Source organism: Saccopteryx bilineata, chromosome 1 (genome assembly GCF_036850765.1).
Source record: "Saccopteryx bilineata isolate mSacBil1 chromosome 1, mSacBil1_pri_phased_curated, whole genome shotgun sequence".
In the NCBI taxonomy this organism is placed as follows: domain Eukaryota; kingdom Metazoa; phylum Chordata; class Mammalia; order Chiroptera; family Emballonuridae; genus Saccopteryx; species Saccopteryx bilineata.
The window spans coordinates 91510396-91528327 of record NC_089490.1 but is presented as its reverse complement, the minus strand read 5'-3'; the positions used below and the strand labels follow the sequence as shown (position 1 = coordinate 91528327).

At 53.1% G+C, this 17932-nt stretch overlaps 1 protein-coding gene across 2 annotated transcripts in view; it reads left to right on the top strand.

The window, feature by feature from the left end:
* TOM1 (target of myb1 membrane trafficking protein) overlaps positions 1-17932 on the top strand; it is a 44222-nt gene that overhangs the window by 18046 nt on the left and 8244 nt on the right. The window contains exons 2-11 of one of the 2 annotated variants that reach the window (XM_066259771.1): positions 1080-1164; positions 4648-4726; positions 5718-5867; positions 6209-6343; positions 6464-6610; positions 9716-9832; positions 13313-13446; positions 14329-14362; positions 14718-14811; positions 15874-15994. In XM_066259771.1, the coding sequence (XP_066115868.1) occupies positions 1080-1164; positions 4648-4726; positions 5718-5867; positions 6209-6343; positions 6464-6610; positions 9716-9832; positions 13313-13446; positions 14329-14362; positions 14718-14811; positions 15874-15994 (1096 nt within the window). The remainder of the gene's footprint in view (positions 1-1079; positions 1165-4647; positions 4727-5717; positions 5868-6208; positions 6344-6463; positions 6611-9715; positions 9833-13312; positions 13447-14328; positions 14363-14717; positions 14812-15873; positions 15995-17932) is intronic. The other variant, XM_066259781.1, reaches the window with a different exon arrangement.

The window sequence follows — 17932 nt, the reverse complement described above, 5'->3', positions numbered from 1 at the left end:
ACTGCCTCGCACATGACAGTAGAGGAAAGGCGGCCAGCCGGGGCCGTGCACCAAGCATATCTTCAGCAAATGGCTGCTGACCCTGACCTTGGCAGGCTTCGAGAATCTTGTAGCTAAGAGTCAGCACAACCTAAACTGGGAAGAAGTGTTGGTTGCACCACATTGTGAATGTACTAAATGCCACTGAATTGTATACTTTTTCTTTAATTGTAAGTTTTAAAATTTTTAGTGAATTCATTGTGATTACATTAGTTAATAAAATTATATAGGTTTCAAGCATACAATTCTATAATACATCATCTGTCTCTAGTATTGTGTGTTCACCACCCAATGGATTGTACACTTTAAAAAGGTTAATTTTTTATTATGTAACCTTCACCTCAATTAAAAAAAAAAAACTGCCACCACCACTTCCTGAGCACCTGTTTTGTGCCATGTCCCTTCCGGATGGCTTGTTGGCCTCATCACCTCTCAGCAGTCCTACAGGGAGGCTCGGTGCCTGCTCCCTCTGCAGGCAGGAACCGGCTCCAAGGGGAAGGCCAAGGCCAGGGACCTGTGGTACCGGAGTCTGGACTTCCCTGCATAGGTAAAGACTGTCTCCGGGAGATCCGAGAGGAAACTGGAGACAGTGGGGGCCTCTAGGAAGAGGGGATGGGAGGCAGATAGATTCACTCTCTCCTGCTTGCCACTTTGGGACTTTTTGAACCATGTGAATGGTTCAAAAGAAGTATTTTATTATCAAAAACAAAACACTCTCTCTATTGTTACGTCAAAAACAAGCACTTGGAAGCCAGCCCTGCTGGACCTGGTACCTGCTCATCCATTCGGTACTCTGAGCCATGGCTTCCTTGGTGGTTAGAGGACAGTGACACTCCCAGGCTAGCGTGGCTACTGACAAGAACTAAGTGACAAATGGGACAGCACAGGTTAACAGTTGACACAGTGCCTGGCCCGTCTTGTCTTTCCTCCTCTCCATCTTTTCCCACTGCACCTCCCTCACCACACACCTGCACCCCACTATTCAAGTTTGTCAGCTGGGACCCCACATACCTTTGTGACTTGTGGTGTCTTCTCCTCAGAGAAAGCTACAGATGGCTCCCTGCAGAGCGAGGACTGGGCCCTCAACATGGAGATCTGTGACATCATCAACGAGACGGAGGAAGGGTGAGTGGGCACAGGAGGGACAGCCACCCGCAGTGCAGCACTGGGTGGGAGAGCCACCTGCAATGCAGCACGCCCCATCACGCCCTGCCCCGGCTGGAGAGCCCCCTGCCCCAGCTACGTTTCTGTGTGACCCGTGGTGCCAGCAGGGACTGCAGAGGTCCTCTGAGCCCACCCAGGCAGGAACATGGCATTTTAGAATCAAGATCCTGTCAGCCCATACTCGGGAATGAGAGGCCAGAGGTGGCTGGATGCGACCAGCCCTCCCGGCCTCTCAGCAGCACCCCAGGGACCAGGCCTTCCTCAGACATCACCTCTTCCTAGGAGAAGGCCAGCTGGCCACTCCGAAATAGGAGGCAGCCCCGAGGACCTTGCTGCATTCTGTGGACTGGAATGTGTGTCAGGGCCTCCCCGCTCCTCTGGGAGCAAGAACAGACTTTCATTTCCTTAACGTGACACCAGTAGGGAGGGCGGGGGTCACGGGGAGGGCAGTGAGAGTGAAGCGGGCCCGAGTTGGCCTCTGCCACGTCTTTTTGGTGCGCAGGCCCAGCGCCCTGCCCAATGCTGAGGAGCCCAGCACGCGCATACGTGGTGTCGGTGAGGCAGCACAGTCTGGCTCCTGGCCTCTGACTAGCCATCACTCACCAGCTCTGACCTTGGGCAAGTCACTTTACCTCTCTAGGCCTTTGTCTTCCAAAGCAAAACTCACTTCAGTCCTTCCAGCCATAAGGCCAAGGCCTGCAAGGAGCAGAGAGGGATGCTAAGTCCACTGTCCTCAGGAAAAACCCAGGAGAGGGGCGAGGGGTGTGATGACCACCGCCAGCAGGAAGTGCAGCCAGACGAGGCCTCTGTTCTGGAAAATGAGGATCAGCAGTTGCAGCAGGATCTCGTTCCCCTCTATTTTTCACGGGGATATCCAGCTGTCCTGTGAGGGGTCCTCTCGGCCAGGCTGTGCTGTGTGTAGAGGGACGGGCTGGGAGCAGGCAGCGGGCGGGCACCCAGCTTGGAGCCCAGGAGAGGCTGCGGGCAATTGCATCACACAGGCAAGGCCAGTCAGGAGAGTACCTCCGAGTGTCTGCAGTGGTGCTCCGTGGGCTTGCCAAGGAGCGAGGAGGGGACACTCATACCTACATCTGGGCTCATAAGATTGGGAGGTAAGAGTGGTGGGTGGGCAGATGGCAGTGCCACCAAGAGAAAAGACAGAAGGAGAAAACCTAATGGGGCTTCATGAATGGGCTGAAGTCACTGCTGGGTTCTTAGAGAGGCAAGTCCCCATCTCCCATGTAAACTTTGACAGAACTGGGGCTCGGGCTCCAACTTGCTCAGGTGTGTGCTATTAATAGGAGCACCTCCTATGTTCCAGGCCCTACATGGGGCACTGGGGACGCAGCAGGGAGCAAAGCAGATATTGACCCTTGCCTCACTAAGCTTGTCCTCTAAACTTTAGTCTCTTGTCAACTCCTTCATTGGGTCGTGGCCTCCTGGTCATCCACTTTGGGCTCCTAGCAGAGTACTAGGCCCACAGCAGTCGCACACACAGCGGAACTTTAGATTCCCAATGCCATGTCCTTTCTCTGGACCACTCTATAAGAAGTGGAGACAAGTCCCTTTGGAGTTGAAATGGCCACAGATGAGCTGCCCAGCCAGGAGTAGAAACTAGCTTCCCCCACAGAAGAGTGGAGGGCAAGGAGTTACCCCAGAGCATTGGGCTAAAAACTTGCCTCTCACTTCTGGGGCAGGGCCCCACCCCACCAGGGTCCAGAGTCCCTTGTCCCAAGTGTCCTCTCTGTCACAAGCATTGACAGGCCTCCGTGGCTCTGCCCTTCATAGAGTCCATTCCCATGAAAGCTTTCCTGCTGCCTCCCCTTGTGCTGGCTGACCTGTGTCAGGACCCTGACTCTCCTGACTTGCCCTGGACTGGTCAGCACTGACAGGCAGACAGACACCCGGTCAGATGGTAGAACAGGCCCCAACAGCCACTGGTGGCCTAGGAAATGTTTCCGTGCTCCTATAGCTCCGGCACCACATTGGGCCTTGGGGCAGCAAAGTGCCACATAGAATGTGGTCCCTGCCCTCTAGGTGGCGTCTTTAGCCAGCAGGCCCCCGTTAGTGCCACCAAAGAGATGGAGGACTGGGACAGCATTGTGAGCGAGGACGAAGTTGGGGGCCACAAGGGCTTTTAGGCAAGAGTGGTCTGTGTGGGCAATAGCGATGTCACCTGTTCAGGGCTGAGGGGCAGGGAGCCAGAGTGAGTTGTGGGGGGTGACAGTAAAGTTACAGACGGGGTAAGGAGAGCAGGCTGCCACCAAACTTTCAGGGCTCCCTCTGCACATAGGTGCACCCTATCATGTTCCAGCCCCCCATTATCCCCCCGTTCAGTGTGGCCATCTTTCGTTTCCTCCACCCCAGGGCCCTGGTCCAGGCTCTATCTCACCCACTGCCCCTGTTCCCACAGTGGGTTCACCTCATCCTCCGGACTCAGCTATAATGCCCCCTCCTCGGAGAAGACATCACTGACCCCTCCCCACATCCTCGCTCTTACCACAGGACCCACTCATCTCCCTCACTCACACCAGTCTCCCTGCAGTGTGTGGTCTGTTCACCAGTGTGTCTCCAGCATCCAGCGTGGGGCTGGCTCGTGTGGGGAGGCTTGAGGGAAAGGATGGATGGTGGAGGAACTGGCCAGGGTAGGGCATTAGGACTCTGTGCCTACAGGATTTTTATTTGTTTGGTTTTTGGTTTTTTGTTTTGTTTTGTTTTGTTTTTACAGAGACAGAGTCAGAGAGAGGGATAGATAGGGACAGACAGACAGGAACAGAGAGAGATGAGAAGCATCAATCATTAGTTTTTCGTTGCGACACCTTAGTTGTTCATTGATTGCTTTCTCATATGTGCCTTGACTGCGGGCCTTCAGCAGACCGAGTAACCCCTTGCTCGAGCCAGTGACCTTGGGTTCAAACTGGTGAGCTTTGCTCAAACCAGATGAGCCCGCACTCAAGCTGGCGAGCTTGGGGTCTCGAAACTGGGTCCTCCACATCCCAGTCCGTTGCTATATCCACTGCACCACCGCCTGGTCAGGCCAGGGATTGGTTCTTAAACTTCAGTTTGCATAAGAAGCCCCTGGGGCATGGTAAGCATGCAGAGCCCCTCAATGTTTGGCTCAGGGGGTCAAGAGTGGGGGCCCAGGGTCTGCGTTTCTCACAAACACACCTCCCCCTTAAAGTGTTCTATTGCAGTGGTGCTGGGGACCACACAGGGAGAATCTCTGCCACATATTCAGGATCTACTGAGAGGATTTTGGTGGGGCAGGCTGAGTGTGATGTGGTGTAGAACCTGGATAAACAGAGAACAGGAACCAGACCCAGGGAGGGTGGTTCACAGAAGCCATCCCTGCTTCCCAGAGCCCTTGATCTCAGGCAAGCAGCCTCCATGCCGGATAAGGAGGCCCCATGCCTCAGCCATCCTTCCTTCTGTCCTTCTGCCCAGTCCCAAAGATGCCTTTCGCGCAATAAAGAAGAGAATCGTGGGGAATAAGAACTTCCACGAGGTGATGCTGGCTCTCACGGTGAGTGCCTTGTCTGTCCACAGTAGCACCAAGGTCCACTGAGGAGGCCTTCCCAGCCTCTGTGGGGCTCCTCTTCCAAGAGCTGGGAAAGAAAGGTTTGTGGGCAAAGCGCTGTCCTATCTACACTACTGCAAACCTGAAGTGGCAAGAGAGGCCACTGAAAAAAGTCCTCTCCAACCTACTTGCTTGGGAGCAGGCACATCGAGGCCCACCTCCCTCCAGAACCAGTCATGGAGGGCCTGGGCCAGTGAGATTGCGGGTAATGTAGATTCAGTGACTCCACGCTTCTCAGGGGCAAAAAGCCAGGCAGGCCCAGTTGGGTGCTGATTGGCACTTGGGCACTCTTCCTGAAAAATGAACATAAAACAAATGGTGGCCAAGGGCAGTCATTGCCCACAACAGGACGAGCCAGGCATGAGGGGATGTCCTGCTGTCAGAGTGGGTGTGGTGGGGGGGTGGGGATGAGAGTGCTGTGCCAGCCTCCCCACAGCAGTGTCTGTCCAGGCAGACCCGGCTATGCTGAATGCAAAGGCCACTCTTGCTGGGAGCAGGAACAGGAGTTGGGAGGGCAGGCCATTGCCTTTTCTTTGGGCCGCAGGGTCACCACTTGATTGAAACCTCTCTTTGGTTTCCACCTAGAGAGCCACCTCCCCCTCCCCCAGGCTGTATTTAGCTCAGAAACAGCCTCAGGACAAGATTCTATGGGCATTAAGGCCACTTAGTGAGCGGCCTCTAGCCCACACACCTCTCTCTACCCACCCCAGCCTCACCCGCCAGGAAACCAGTCTGGGATCCCAGCATTATCCCTGCTTCTCGGTGTGCTGGGTCTCACTTCATAGTGAGAATATTAAACAAAGGCTTAAATATTAAACAGGGAATAGAAGCCCTATTCCCTCTAAGATTGCCCTCTGGGGCATAAGCGGAGTGTGAAGGGTAGCGCTGGGTGGTCCTGTCCTCTGACAGGTGCTCACGGGCACCTCCTGGCCTCCAGGTCTTGGAAACTTGTGTCAAGAACTGTGGGCACCGCTTCCACTTGCTGGTGGCCAGCCAGGACTTCGTGGAGGGCGTGCTGGTGAGGACCATCCTGCCCAAGAACAACCCCCCCACCATCGTGCACGACAAAGTCCTCAACCTCATCCAGGTGAGCGTGGGCAGGCGGGCAGGCCAAGGAGAGCTCAGTGCCAGCTCTTCCCTGACAGCTCTGGGCCCTGGCCAAGGGGAAGGGTGCCCGCGCCACTGCTGCTCTTTTTCCGTTGGCTTCAGTCTTTCTTGTGGGAGCCACCTTGGTCTGCTGACTGGGCATTCCGGGGGTGGGGAGACTTGTCATCTGGGGCCTTGCTATGGAATGGGCTGTCTGGGCGATGTAGTGAAAGGACCAGGAGGTCAGGGATGGAATTGCTGTTCTGTGGAGGGTGGGTAGGTGACCTTAAAAGGGTTTCAGTGAGCAGTGGTTACCGGCCGTGTCCCCTTGTCCCCTCTTAGTCCTGGGCTGACGCGTTCCGCAGCTCGCCCGATTTGACAGGTGTCGTCGCCGTCTACGAGGACCTGCGGAGGAAGGGTCTGGAGTTCCCGATGACCGACCTAGACATGCTGTCACCCATCCACACACCCCAGAGGGTGAGGAGACTCATGAGGGGAGCAGCGGGTAGGGAGGCAGGAGTGGTCACCAAAAGAGGTTTCTGCAGCTACATCCTGGGGCCCTTACTGGCCTCGCTGATCCAGTTGTTTGTCCGCTAGACCGTGTTCAACTCGGAGACACCATCAGGACAGAATTCTGTGGGCACTGACGCCAGTCATCGGGGGGACCCCACCCAGCACACAGCTCCTCTGCCTGCCTCAGCTGTACTCCCCAGCGATGCACCCATAACTCCAACCCCTGAGCAGGTAAATAAGCCTGGGTCAGAGCCTCAAGGGTCAGGATGGTAGGCCTGGCCCCTCCCCACGTGTCAGGGAGGACTCCCTGTCAGAATGAAAAGTATGGTCCTGGAACCTCTACTGGGTCCTCACAGCAGCCTCACAGAGGTGTATTCCTATTTGGGAGATGAGACTCAGAGAGAGAAATTCACTTGCCCAGAGCCACACAGCTCATTAGAGACAGAGCGGGATTCAAATTCGAGTCTGTCCGGCTCCAGGCAGGCTTTGTGTTCTACATCAGCTGTCCTCCCAACTGTTCTCCACGGAGCCCTTCAGGCAGCACCAGGGAGAGGAGGTGCCCGGCAGGCAGCCCCTTTGCCCACAGCATCTCCACTTTCTTTGTGTGGTTTGCTTATGAGCTCACGTAAGATTTCATTTGAGCAGAGGTTCTGGCTAAAAACAATTTTAAAGCATCCACACAAAAAAGAATTTTAAAAAGCTCTTGCATTGTGTGTGCCGATGCTTCCCGTGAAGCTCCAAGAATATTTGAGGCATAGTGTCAGATTCCAGAGGCTGGCCTGGGCCAGGTTTCCCAGGGCCCTGTGAGGACCTTTGAAAGATGACCCTCCTCAGACTAGGTGTCACACTGGTTTAGTCGACATTTGTCCTTCAGTTTCTTCCTCCTAGAGGCAAGATGATCTGCCCTTTGGCCAGGAGCCGTTTGTAGCATGCAGAAGCTGCTGTCCCTACCAGGGGCGTCCACAGCCGTGACCAGTGCTGGCTGGGTGTACCGTCATTTGGCTATTGGGGTATAAGTGAAGGCCTTTCGCTATTGGGTTGCCCACTTTGAGTTGTTTTACAAACTTCAGACCCATCACATCAGCTAAGTATAAAAGCTTAGCTGCCAAAAATGCTTGTGAAAACGTGCAGGTAGAAAAAAAGAGGGGAAAAGAAGAACACATTCAGGTATATATGATGGAAACAGAAGTGAAACGACTTTCCCAAGCGCACCGACTGCCCTCTGGTACAGCATCATCTGGGTTCATAAACAAGCCTGCCAGACAGCCTTTCATGCCCTTCACCTTCTTTTGAAGAGAAATTTTTGTACTTTAATATCTTATAAAGTCACCTCCGAGGGTTACAGGTATTACTAGAGAAGTTTTCCTAACTGGACAAATAATTAAAGGTACATAAAAATTGTAAAATCACCCTGTGATCCAAAATTTATCTTACTGGGGTTATGATTTTAAACCAGTTTGCCTGAAGTCTGGTATCTGCATGGGTTAAGAATCTGATTACAGCCCTGGCTGGTTGGCTCAGTGGTAGAGTGTTGGCCCAGCATGTGGAATTCCCGGGTTTGATTCCCGGCCAGGGCACACAGGAGAAGCACCCATCTGCTTCTCCACCCCTCCCCCTCTCCTTCCTCTCTGTCTCTCTCTTCCCCTCCCGCAGCCAAGGCTCCATTGGAGCAAAGTTGGCCCAGGCACTGAGGATGGCTCCATGATCTCCGTCTCAGGTGCTAGAATGACTCAGGTTGCAGTGGAGCAATGCCTCAGAGGGGCCGAGCATCGCCCCCGGTGGGCATACCCGGGGGGGGGGGGGTGGATCCCTGTCGGGCACATGCGGGAGTCTGTCTGTATTCCCTCCCCCTTCTCACTTCAGAAAAATACCAAAAAAAAAAAAAAATCTGATTACATCTAGTGCAAGAAGGTTCTTACTAAACAAAACTTGAGTCTTTCAGAGCCTCCTGCTGTCTCTTGGGACATGTAGGACTTTTAGGCACTTAGTGATATAACTCTCAGACTTGTTGTAATTGGGTCCCATCTGACCGGGACATGCTGGGTTTGTGCTCGTAGTTTTCCCACTTACTTATACCATGAGTGTTCATTAAAGAGGCCAGGTCCATCACACATTATTCGGGTTTGGAAGGTGTCAGGTGAACTGTAGCGTGTGTACCGCCTGTGTCTGTGCTCCCACACCCTCATCTGTCAAGGCTGGGATAACGATAGGTGCCCTGTAAGGCGGTGGTCAAGTTTAATTAGCCATGTACGTTAAAACACTGGGCACTTACATCATAGATACTGGCCAGAGGTGGGACAGCATCAGTAAGAATGCTAAGTGAAATAAGCCAGAGAAAGACAGCTACCATATAATTCCACTTACATGTGGAATCTAATGAACAAAAAAAATAAACTTTAAAAAAAAAAAGACACTAGGCACCTAATGGGTGGTCAGTAAAAGATGGCTGCTATCACCGGCATTGTGAATTGATATAGTGACACTGTTCCGATTTAGAATGTGTGAGCATTTTCCAAAATGTAAGCCACTTCAAACCAGACCCAGGAGATGTTCCGTGATCAAAGGGTTCTTTGGCCAGATTAATTCTGGAGCTTCCATACTGATCCCTTCCTGCTACCCACACCGTGCACAGTGTTCATGAGGAGACAACAAGCCGCAGAGCCCCACAGCATAGAGCACTGTAGCTTTCTACCACCTCACCCATGTGAAGAGACTGTGCAGCTTGATTTATAACAGCTCCCCGAGCCAACACCTTGGACCCTTTGATCACTGAAAGCTGCTGACATCCCTGTAACAAGTACTGAGTCTGAGTTTTGCACTCAGACTGGGGGTGGCGCTGGGATGTATCCTCAGAAGAGCCTGGGACACTAAAGTAGACCAGGAACAACAAACAGACCAGGAGCAAGACAAAAACCCCGAGAGGGTAAGTCCCGTCACTTGCAGAGGGAAGCAAGCCTGCCGACTCTCCTCTCTCCTGGGGAAACTGCCCCGGGGGCCTTGTTAGCTGCCCTTGGACTCAGGAGATGCTGGAGCCTTCCAGCTGTGTTCCGTGATGCATTCACCCTCCACTTCTTTCCTGTTGGCCTCTCCCTGCACCAGGCTCCCCGGTTGGAGATGGTAATGGTTGATGGAGCCCCTGTGAGGGGCCTGTGGGGTTGGGGACAGTTAGAGACGCAGGCCTCTACTGCAGGGATGTGGCCTGGGAGCCGAGAGAGGATGCCGGCAGGTCAGCTCCTCTGGGCACCACACTCGGACTGGTGCTGCCCGGCTGTCCTAGTGTGCAGCATCAGCTCAGGACTCCTGGCCTCTCTCACCAGGGCCAATGGTGTGTTTCAGATTGGGAAGCTGCGCAGCGAGCTGGAGATGGTGAATGGGAACGTAAGGGTGATGTCCGAGATGCTGACAGAGCTGGTGCCCACCCAAGCCGAGCCTGCAGACCTAGAGCTGCTACAGGTAAGCACGGGTCCGCCCCCAGAAGACTTACTGCTCGTTTGACCACACACATTCCTTCCCTATCACCCTGCGATTTTCATGCTTACTCTGAACTCCTTTGTTACTGTGGGAGATGTTAAAACCGACTTTTAATTACTGTTACATATTTGTGTAACAATAATTACACAAATTACTTCCCAGCCAGGGCACACAGGAGAAGTACCCATCTGGGGTACTTTGGACTCCATCAGATTGGAATTTAGAATAGCCCCTCTGCCTCAGTTTCCTCATCTGTAAAATTGCTCTAATAACAGCCTTCATGGTACAAATTTGACATGAAGTTAAATAAGGTTTTGCCTGCCCTGTTCCTGGTTCAGAGTAAGCCCCCAATAATTAGTATTGAGCAAAAGCTGGTAGGCAAGATTGCCGCCTTCAGAATACAAGCCTAGTGGGCAGGTGTTAGCACAGGGCCAGCTTGAGACAACAGCACTGGTCTCGGGGGCTGAGGCAGGTGGGAACTGTGGGTTCTCGCTCCCGTGTGTCATGAGCCACTCCCACAGTCCCACCCCCAGCTGTGAGGGAAGGGGCACTGGGGCAGGAGCTGGGTTTGGGGAAGGCACCTTCTCTGTGGATGTCAGTTCATAGAGGCGCCAAGAAAAGATGAGACCCTGAGCCCCAGGAGTCATCAGAACCCATGAGAGGATGGAGTGCTTGGTGTGATTGCCTCATTTTGTGTATGTTTCCCGCTAGGCTTGAAACTCCTTGAGGGCAGGGCTGTGATGTGTCCATCCCATGTCATCTTGTCCACTGAGCTGACCCAGTGTACTTGCTTGGGGCTCCTGCCTTTCAGGGGACGAGGAGTAAAGTTGGAGTCTCAGAGTGGAAAGAAACATGGGTGTGAGGACTACATGAGGCTTATGAGAGAAGCCTGTGTGAGTTAGAAAGCAGCAGGTTGCTATAGTGCAGCTAATTCTGTGTCCCCCAAGCCGGAGCTTTGTAGGTGTGAGTGATTGCTAGAGCAGATAGGGACAGCTCACATGCATTGAGCACTTCCCATATGCCAGGCTCCGATGTGAACACTTGATATACATTCACTTACTTACCACATTTCCCAAAGTATAAGATGCACCTTTTTTCGAGAAATTTAGGGTCTAAAAACTAGGTGCGTCTTATACAGTGGTTGAGTCATTTCAAATGCCATAGATCAGTGGTCCCCAACTTTTTTTGGGCCACGGACCAGTTTAATTTCAGAAAATATTTTCACGGACCGGCCTTTAGGGTGGGATGGATAAATGCATCACGTGACCAAGACAAGCATCAAGAGTGAGTCTTAGATGGATGTAACAGAGGGAATCTGGTCATTTTTAAAAAATAAAACATCGTTCAGACTTAAATATAAATAAAACGGAAATAATGTAAGTTATTTATTCTTTCTCTGTGGACCAGTACCAAATGGTTCGCGGCCCAGGGGTTGGGGACCACTGCCATAGATGGAACTGAGGACGAGGCAATATATGAAGACAGTGATTCGTCATCAGACACAGATGAGGACAAGCTAATGGATGAGAGTTCTGACAGTGATGAGGAGTTGTATGAATTTTGTGATGAATAAAACTTGAGTTCAGCCTGACCAGGCAGTGGCGCAGTGGATAGAGCGTCAGACTGGGATGCAGAAGGACTCAGGTTCGAGACCCGGGGGTTGCCAGCTTGAGCGCGGGCTCATCTGGCTTGAGCAAAAAGCTCACTAGCATGGACCCAAAGTCACTGGCTCAAGCTGGGGGTTACTCAGTCTGCTGAAGGCCCGCGGTCATGGCACATATGAGAAAGCAATCAATGAACAACTACCTTGTTGCAAGGAAAAACTGATGATTGATGCTTCTCATCTCTCTCCGTTCCTGCCTGTCTGTCCCTATCTATCCCTCTATCTGACTCTCTGTCCCTATAAAAAAAAAAAACCTAAAACTAAAAATAATAAATAAAACTTGAGTTCAATAACTTTATGTAATACTTTTTTCTTTTTCAAATTCTGGGCCCTCAAATTAAGGTGCGTCTTATACTTGGGGAAATACCGTGACCTTCATCCTCTTTCCCAGGCTGAGGCAGAGAGGTCATGTGATATGCTCGGGTCACATAGCTGGTAAGCAGCAGAGCTAGGATTTGAACCCAGGGACTGGCTCCAAATACTGCTTTTGAGAAGATAAGAAAGTAGGAATAAAGCCATAAATGTGCTTGGTCATGGGCAGAAGAGGGGAGACCCACCAGAGGCTGACAGTCACTCTGCAGGCAGGTAAGAAAATCCCAAGAGAAGGAGCCTGACCGAGGAGGGGGCAAGTAACAGGGCCCAGAAAAACCAAAGTCTGTACTGGGGCAGCGTCTAGGCTAATGACACCTCCGGGAGGAAGGGGCTGGTATGTGGCCACAGGCCCCATGCTTGACAACAGTCTATTTGGACCTCAAGACTGTGGCCCAGGTGCCAGTGCACCTGGTACCGGGCACCTGAATGAAAAACAGTCTTGAGTGAGTGAATATTTATAATGCTGTACCTTTTAGTTTTTTGCTTTTTCCCTACAAGTTTAAATATGTAACAGTAATTAAAAGTCAGTCAGTGACATGGCAACTAAATGCAGTGAGGGGTCCTGGGACATAAAAAGGGCATTAGTGGGAAACAGGTGAAGCCTGAACAAAGTCAGTGGTTTAGTTAGTAGCCCTGACCTGTTAATGCTTTCACTTTGACAAGTGCCAGACTGAGGAGACGTTGGGTGAAGAGTTACAGGACTCTGGAACTCCCTGTACTATCTTGGCAACTTTTCTGTATATCTAAAAGTATTTTAAAAAATAAGTCAGTGAGCCTGGTCTGTGGTGGCACAGTGGATGAAGCGTCGACCTGGAATGCTGAGGTCGCCGGTTCAAAACCCTGGGCTTGACTGGTCATGGCACATATGGGAGTTGATGCTTCCTGCTCCTCCCCCCCCCTTCTCTCTCTCTCTCTCTTTCTTTCTCTCTGTCTCTCTTCTTTAAAATGAATAAAAAAATAAAAGATTAGTGGATTGACTTCAAAAAAAAATGTCAGTGAGAATAATGCAAAAATTCAAAATCAGGGTTTTTGAATAACAGAGTCATATAGTTCATTTTCTATGTTTTGGTTACAAAAAAGAACCCAGTCCACCCAGAGAAGTTACGGTTTGTTCAGCCAGCCACCTGGAAGACCAGTTTATTTAAACTGAGCAAAGATGGCGGCAGGAACTTTCTTCCAAAATCTGCACGAGGCCAGGTTCTACCAGCAGCACCCTTTCATGTGTTAGCTAAATGTCAGCAAGGAACACTATGAAGTGAAATTCAAAGGCTCGCTTGTAGAACCCCTGAAGCTAGTCTGTGGAGCTTGAGTCCAGTCTGGAAACCTCTCCGTCCTCCAAGGCACACCCAGAGGCCAGAGCCTATCCATTAGAGATGGCCTCACTCTGGGTCCAGTAGCCATGGTTGTCTCACGTGCTGCCTCGACAGGAGCTCAACCGGACATGCCGAGCCATGCAGCAACGGGTCCTGGAGCTTATCCCCCGGATTGCCAATGAGCAGCTGACGGAGGAGCTACTGATCGTCAACGACAATCTCAACAACGTGTTCCTGCGCCACGAACGGTAGCCCACCCCCTCACCCAGCATGTGGCCAGCTGTCCCACCCTTCCCACTTCCCTCCTACCCTGTACTCCTGGTCTCCTCACACCAGCTGACTCTCTCTTCTCCCTCTCAAAGACCAGGCTGGCCATCCAGTGCGTGTGTCCAGCTGCCGTCCTCCAGTGTGGGCATACATGCCCGCCTTCACCCACCTCTCCTCTCCTCTCCTCGCCAGAGTCAGCCCTGCACCTGTGTCCCTGCACCCAGCCCTTGGAAATGGCAGCAGTGGGGCTGCGAGCGTGGGCCCCAGCCAGGCAGGCCTGGTCTGTCCTTACTCACTCTACCACTGCCAGGCTCCAGGGCCATGGACCACTTACCTGATTTAATTAGAGCTCTGACCGCAAGCTGCACAAAGCGTTTCTGGCTGACTTAAGCAGAAGGATTGATGAGATGAATAGCCTCTATCAAATGTATCACTTTTAGAGTCCAAAAAAGACTGAAGCAGTGAGGCCTGCCACAGAGCAGGAGGGACAGAGCCTGAGGCCACTCGGGGGTCTCTGGGTCAGAAACTCCTGGACCATGTCCCCAGCGTGTCACCATCAATAAATGGGTGCATTGCGTTCCTGTTTTGTCCTCTATTCCTATTCATTTGTCTAATGCTGGTCATGACTGGAGTGGCCAGATAATTGATAATCCAAATTGAGACACTTTTGCAAATGAAAGAGGGGCACTGTTAATTCCCTGGGCCATCAGGTATCAGTGGATCTGCTCAGGACAGACAAGATGCACCGTCCCCGCCCTGAGCCGCTGCATTGATGTTGAGCCCTGCAGTGTGGAAGGTTCTGCCCAGGCTGGGCTGAGGGCCTCTCTCAGTCTGTCTCACTGACTCTGCTCTCTGTCTTGTAGGTTTGAGCGGTTCCGCACCGGCCAGACTGCCAAGGTAACAGCTTTCCCGTGACTAGACCATGCCCTGTTAGCAGGGAGAAGATGGGCTGTGTTCACCTCCCACCCCCACATCCTGGACAGGATGTGCCTTCTTATCTAGGCTCCTAGAAAAGACCCCTTCTAACTTTCTGTGTCACCGTCCCTTTAAGGCTCTGCCATCAGCTGATGCCCAAGGGTCTTCCAGCCTTCCGAAAGGGAACGGTGGCGCTAGAGGCCAAGGGGTTGGGGGAAGAACTCCTAAATCACAGGGCCCTGGTGGCAGCTCCTCAGGCGGCTTCAGTGCTCCGAGCAGAGGGGAATGAGGCTACAGGGCATGAAGGATGATGGTGGCATCTCCCTCCCCCCCCCAGGCCCCAACTGAGGCCGAGGCAGCAGCTGACCTCATCGACATGGGCTCTGACACGGCAGCCACCAGCAACCTCTCGTCCCAGCTGGCAGGAATGAGTAAGTGCGGGCACCCCTGCGGGTCTGGGTGCCACCCTGTGATACCGCTGGAGCACCAACAGCAGAACATCAGCCCAGACCCCCTCCCCACGGGGGTCCCATGTTGAATCTTGCCGCAGGGTTGGGTCTCAGGGACAGAACACATGGGACTTTTCCTCATAGCCCCACAATGGCTGAGAGCTCTCGGGTTTCAGAAAGCCCACTGTTCTGAAAATGCCTGTTGACACTGAATTCTCCATAGCCTAAATCACCTGGGTGAGCTTGGGCAAGTCACTTGAACATCCTTTGTCCTTCTTTCCTCCTCTGGAATGGGCAGGAATGAGCCCTTCCTCACAGGTCATCGTGAGGACTGGAAGGGCTGGGCATGAACCAGGCTTAGACCAGTGCAGTCCCAGAATGCACTCCTGGCCCATGGTAGCATTTGTTGGCATAGCACTGTCATTAGCTCTGTTTATTTATTTTTTATTTTAATTTTTAAACAGAGTCAGAGGGACAGATAGGGTTCCACAGACAGGAAGGGAGAGAGATGAGAAGCATCAGTTCTTCGTTGCGGCACCTTGGTTGGTCATTGATTGCTTTCTCATATGTGCCTTGACTGGGGGGCTCCAGCAGAGCGAGTGCCCCCTTGCTCAAACCTATGACTTTGGGCTCAAGCCAGCAACCATGGGGTCATGTCTATGATCCCACGCTCAAGCTGGTGAGCCTGTGCTCAAGATGGATGAGCCCATGTGCAAGCCATCAACCTTGAGCTTTCGAACCTGGGTCCTCCACATCCCAGACCAATGCTCTATCCACTGTGCCACTGCCTGCTCAGACATGATTAGCTTTAGTATTGACTGTCTGCTTCATGCCAAGCCCTAAGAAATCATTCCAAGAGAGGAAGTGACTGTGCCCATGGTCCTTCAGCCAGCAGGTAGCCTGCCCCATGCGTAAACACTGCCCTGGCCCCAGTGATCCATGCTGCTTATCCAGAAGCAGCCCTGGGCCTGGCAGGGAGCAGCCTGGCCACAGCGTGTACAAGGACAGCTGGCAACATCTTATGTGGACTTTCTGCTCCTGCAGACCTGGGCTCCAGCAGTGTGAGAGCTGGCCTGCAGTCTCTGGAGACCTCTGGCCGGCTGGAAGATGAGTTTGACATGTTTGCATTGACACGGGGCAGCTCACTGGCTGACCAGCGGAAAGAGTGAGTGTCCCCCCTAGCCCCTCCCTGATCCCCTGCAGTTTGGGTCACTCCCTATAAGAGAAGAGCCTCTCCCTGGGTCCCTGAACCTGGCATGTTGGTGGGCACACCCTGTGGAAAACCCAGAGCCCACTGCCCATCAGGATGGCAGATTTCCTACCCCTAAGTCAGTCCCGCATGGCCCAGAGAGCCCAGTACCAGGTAGCAGACTGAGTGCCCAATAGGCAGAGCTGGATGGGGGAAGGATTGCCTATGTGTTGACCAGCTGTGTGCCAAAATAATCTTATCAGATGAGGAAACTGAGGCATGGAGAGGCTGGGTCATTTGCCCTAGGTTGGGAGCCCAGGTATGTCTGGTTGGAGCCTGACTCAGGCCCCCCTGCACAGTGCAGCAAGCCCTCGGGGGGGCAGAAAGACCCCCGCTGATTCTCAGGGGCTTGTCCACTCGTTTCTGTTCTTCCATAGTCCCTGTTGCCCCATCCAGGTCTGTCCACTCTGCACCAGAACTGGGGCTCTGTCCTATGGGGACTGTCCATTTCCAGGGAGATGCTTTGAGTAGTCAGGTCACATGGCCAGCCCCTCACCTCAGCTTCCCATGATGGACTTCGTGTGGACATGTCAGGGAAGCAGTGTGTGGAGGCTCATTGTCAGCCCCTTGCTGATGGCCCCAAGTCTGACCTGGGCCAGCCAGAAGAGATAGCCAAGGAAAGGGCTAGATTAAGGAACCTCCCCAGGAGACCCTCCAGCTCCCTAGTGGTCATTCTGGTATCTTTGGAAATTGTTGATAGGCCTCCAGAGGGCCCAGAGATAACCCTCCACACTGGCAAATCCAAGTATAGCTCGCCTGGGTCCATGGGGTCCATAACCCCACCCACTGGCTATAGCCAGCTCTGGGAATAGGGGGGCTGGTGAGCCATGAGCCACATCGTTATTCGGGCAGTCTGTAGTCCCAAGCCCAGGTGCTCTGGGACCAGTGGCTCAGGGTTGCCATGGAGTTAGGGGCACTGTGAGGCTGCTGTGCAAGCAGAGGCTAATGAGTCCAGTGTGACTTAACAGCCAGGAGGATGGCCCGCCCCAGTAGGCCCCAGCAGGCAGCACACTGGCCACACCACATAGCTCCTGGCACAACTCGACAGCCTGGCTGAGGTTTGCTGTTACTGGAGTGAGGCCCTGAGGGACAGAGGAAAGCCCACCCGGAACGTTCTCTCCAGAGCCTACAGTCTCAGGGAGAGATGTGCACATGGACCACTGCCATGCAGTGCTAAGTACGGTGCTGGAGGGGTACTTGACAGCGCAGCCTGGACAGCGGGGTGGGGGAGGTCAAGATGGCCATTTCAGGCCATGGAAACAGCATGTGCAAAGGCTCAGAGACGGGAGAGAGCATGAGATGCCGGGGGTAGGGCAGATGGTCAGATACAACATCATGTATCTTCACAGGTAATAGGTTCTCCTGCAGGCCCCCCAGGATTGGTTTCTACCCCAGCAGAAAGCGCCCTGCAGGCGACAGGAATGGGCCCTAGCTCAGAGTCCCTCTTTCCTCTGTTCTCCTGACTGGCTCCACCCCTTATGCTGCAGCTGGATCTTCTAGCCCTAGTCACCTGATTGGCCTTTGGACTCCTCACCTTGCCCTGTCCTCTGAGACTTTGAGTCCTCCCAGGCCTGTTCTGTCTACCTGGTACCTGGCCCATGCCCTCTCCGAACTGGACCGGCTCTGCCTCCACTCACCAGGAGGCCAGCTCCTTGTCAGTCCCTCTGTTTCTGCTCTGCCTTGACCACAGCGGGCACAGTCCTGGCCTCTCCACCTGACCAGGCCCTTCCCCTCGGGCACCGAGGAGAGCGATGGGGGCTTCTGGGTGAGCCAGGTCAGGGGCACCATAGCCAGGCTTTGCCGGGAGAAGGAGCTCTTTCTCAGCTTCTTCCACGTCATCGTTCTAGGGACACA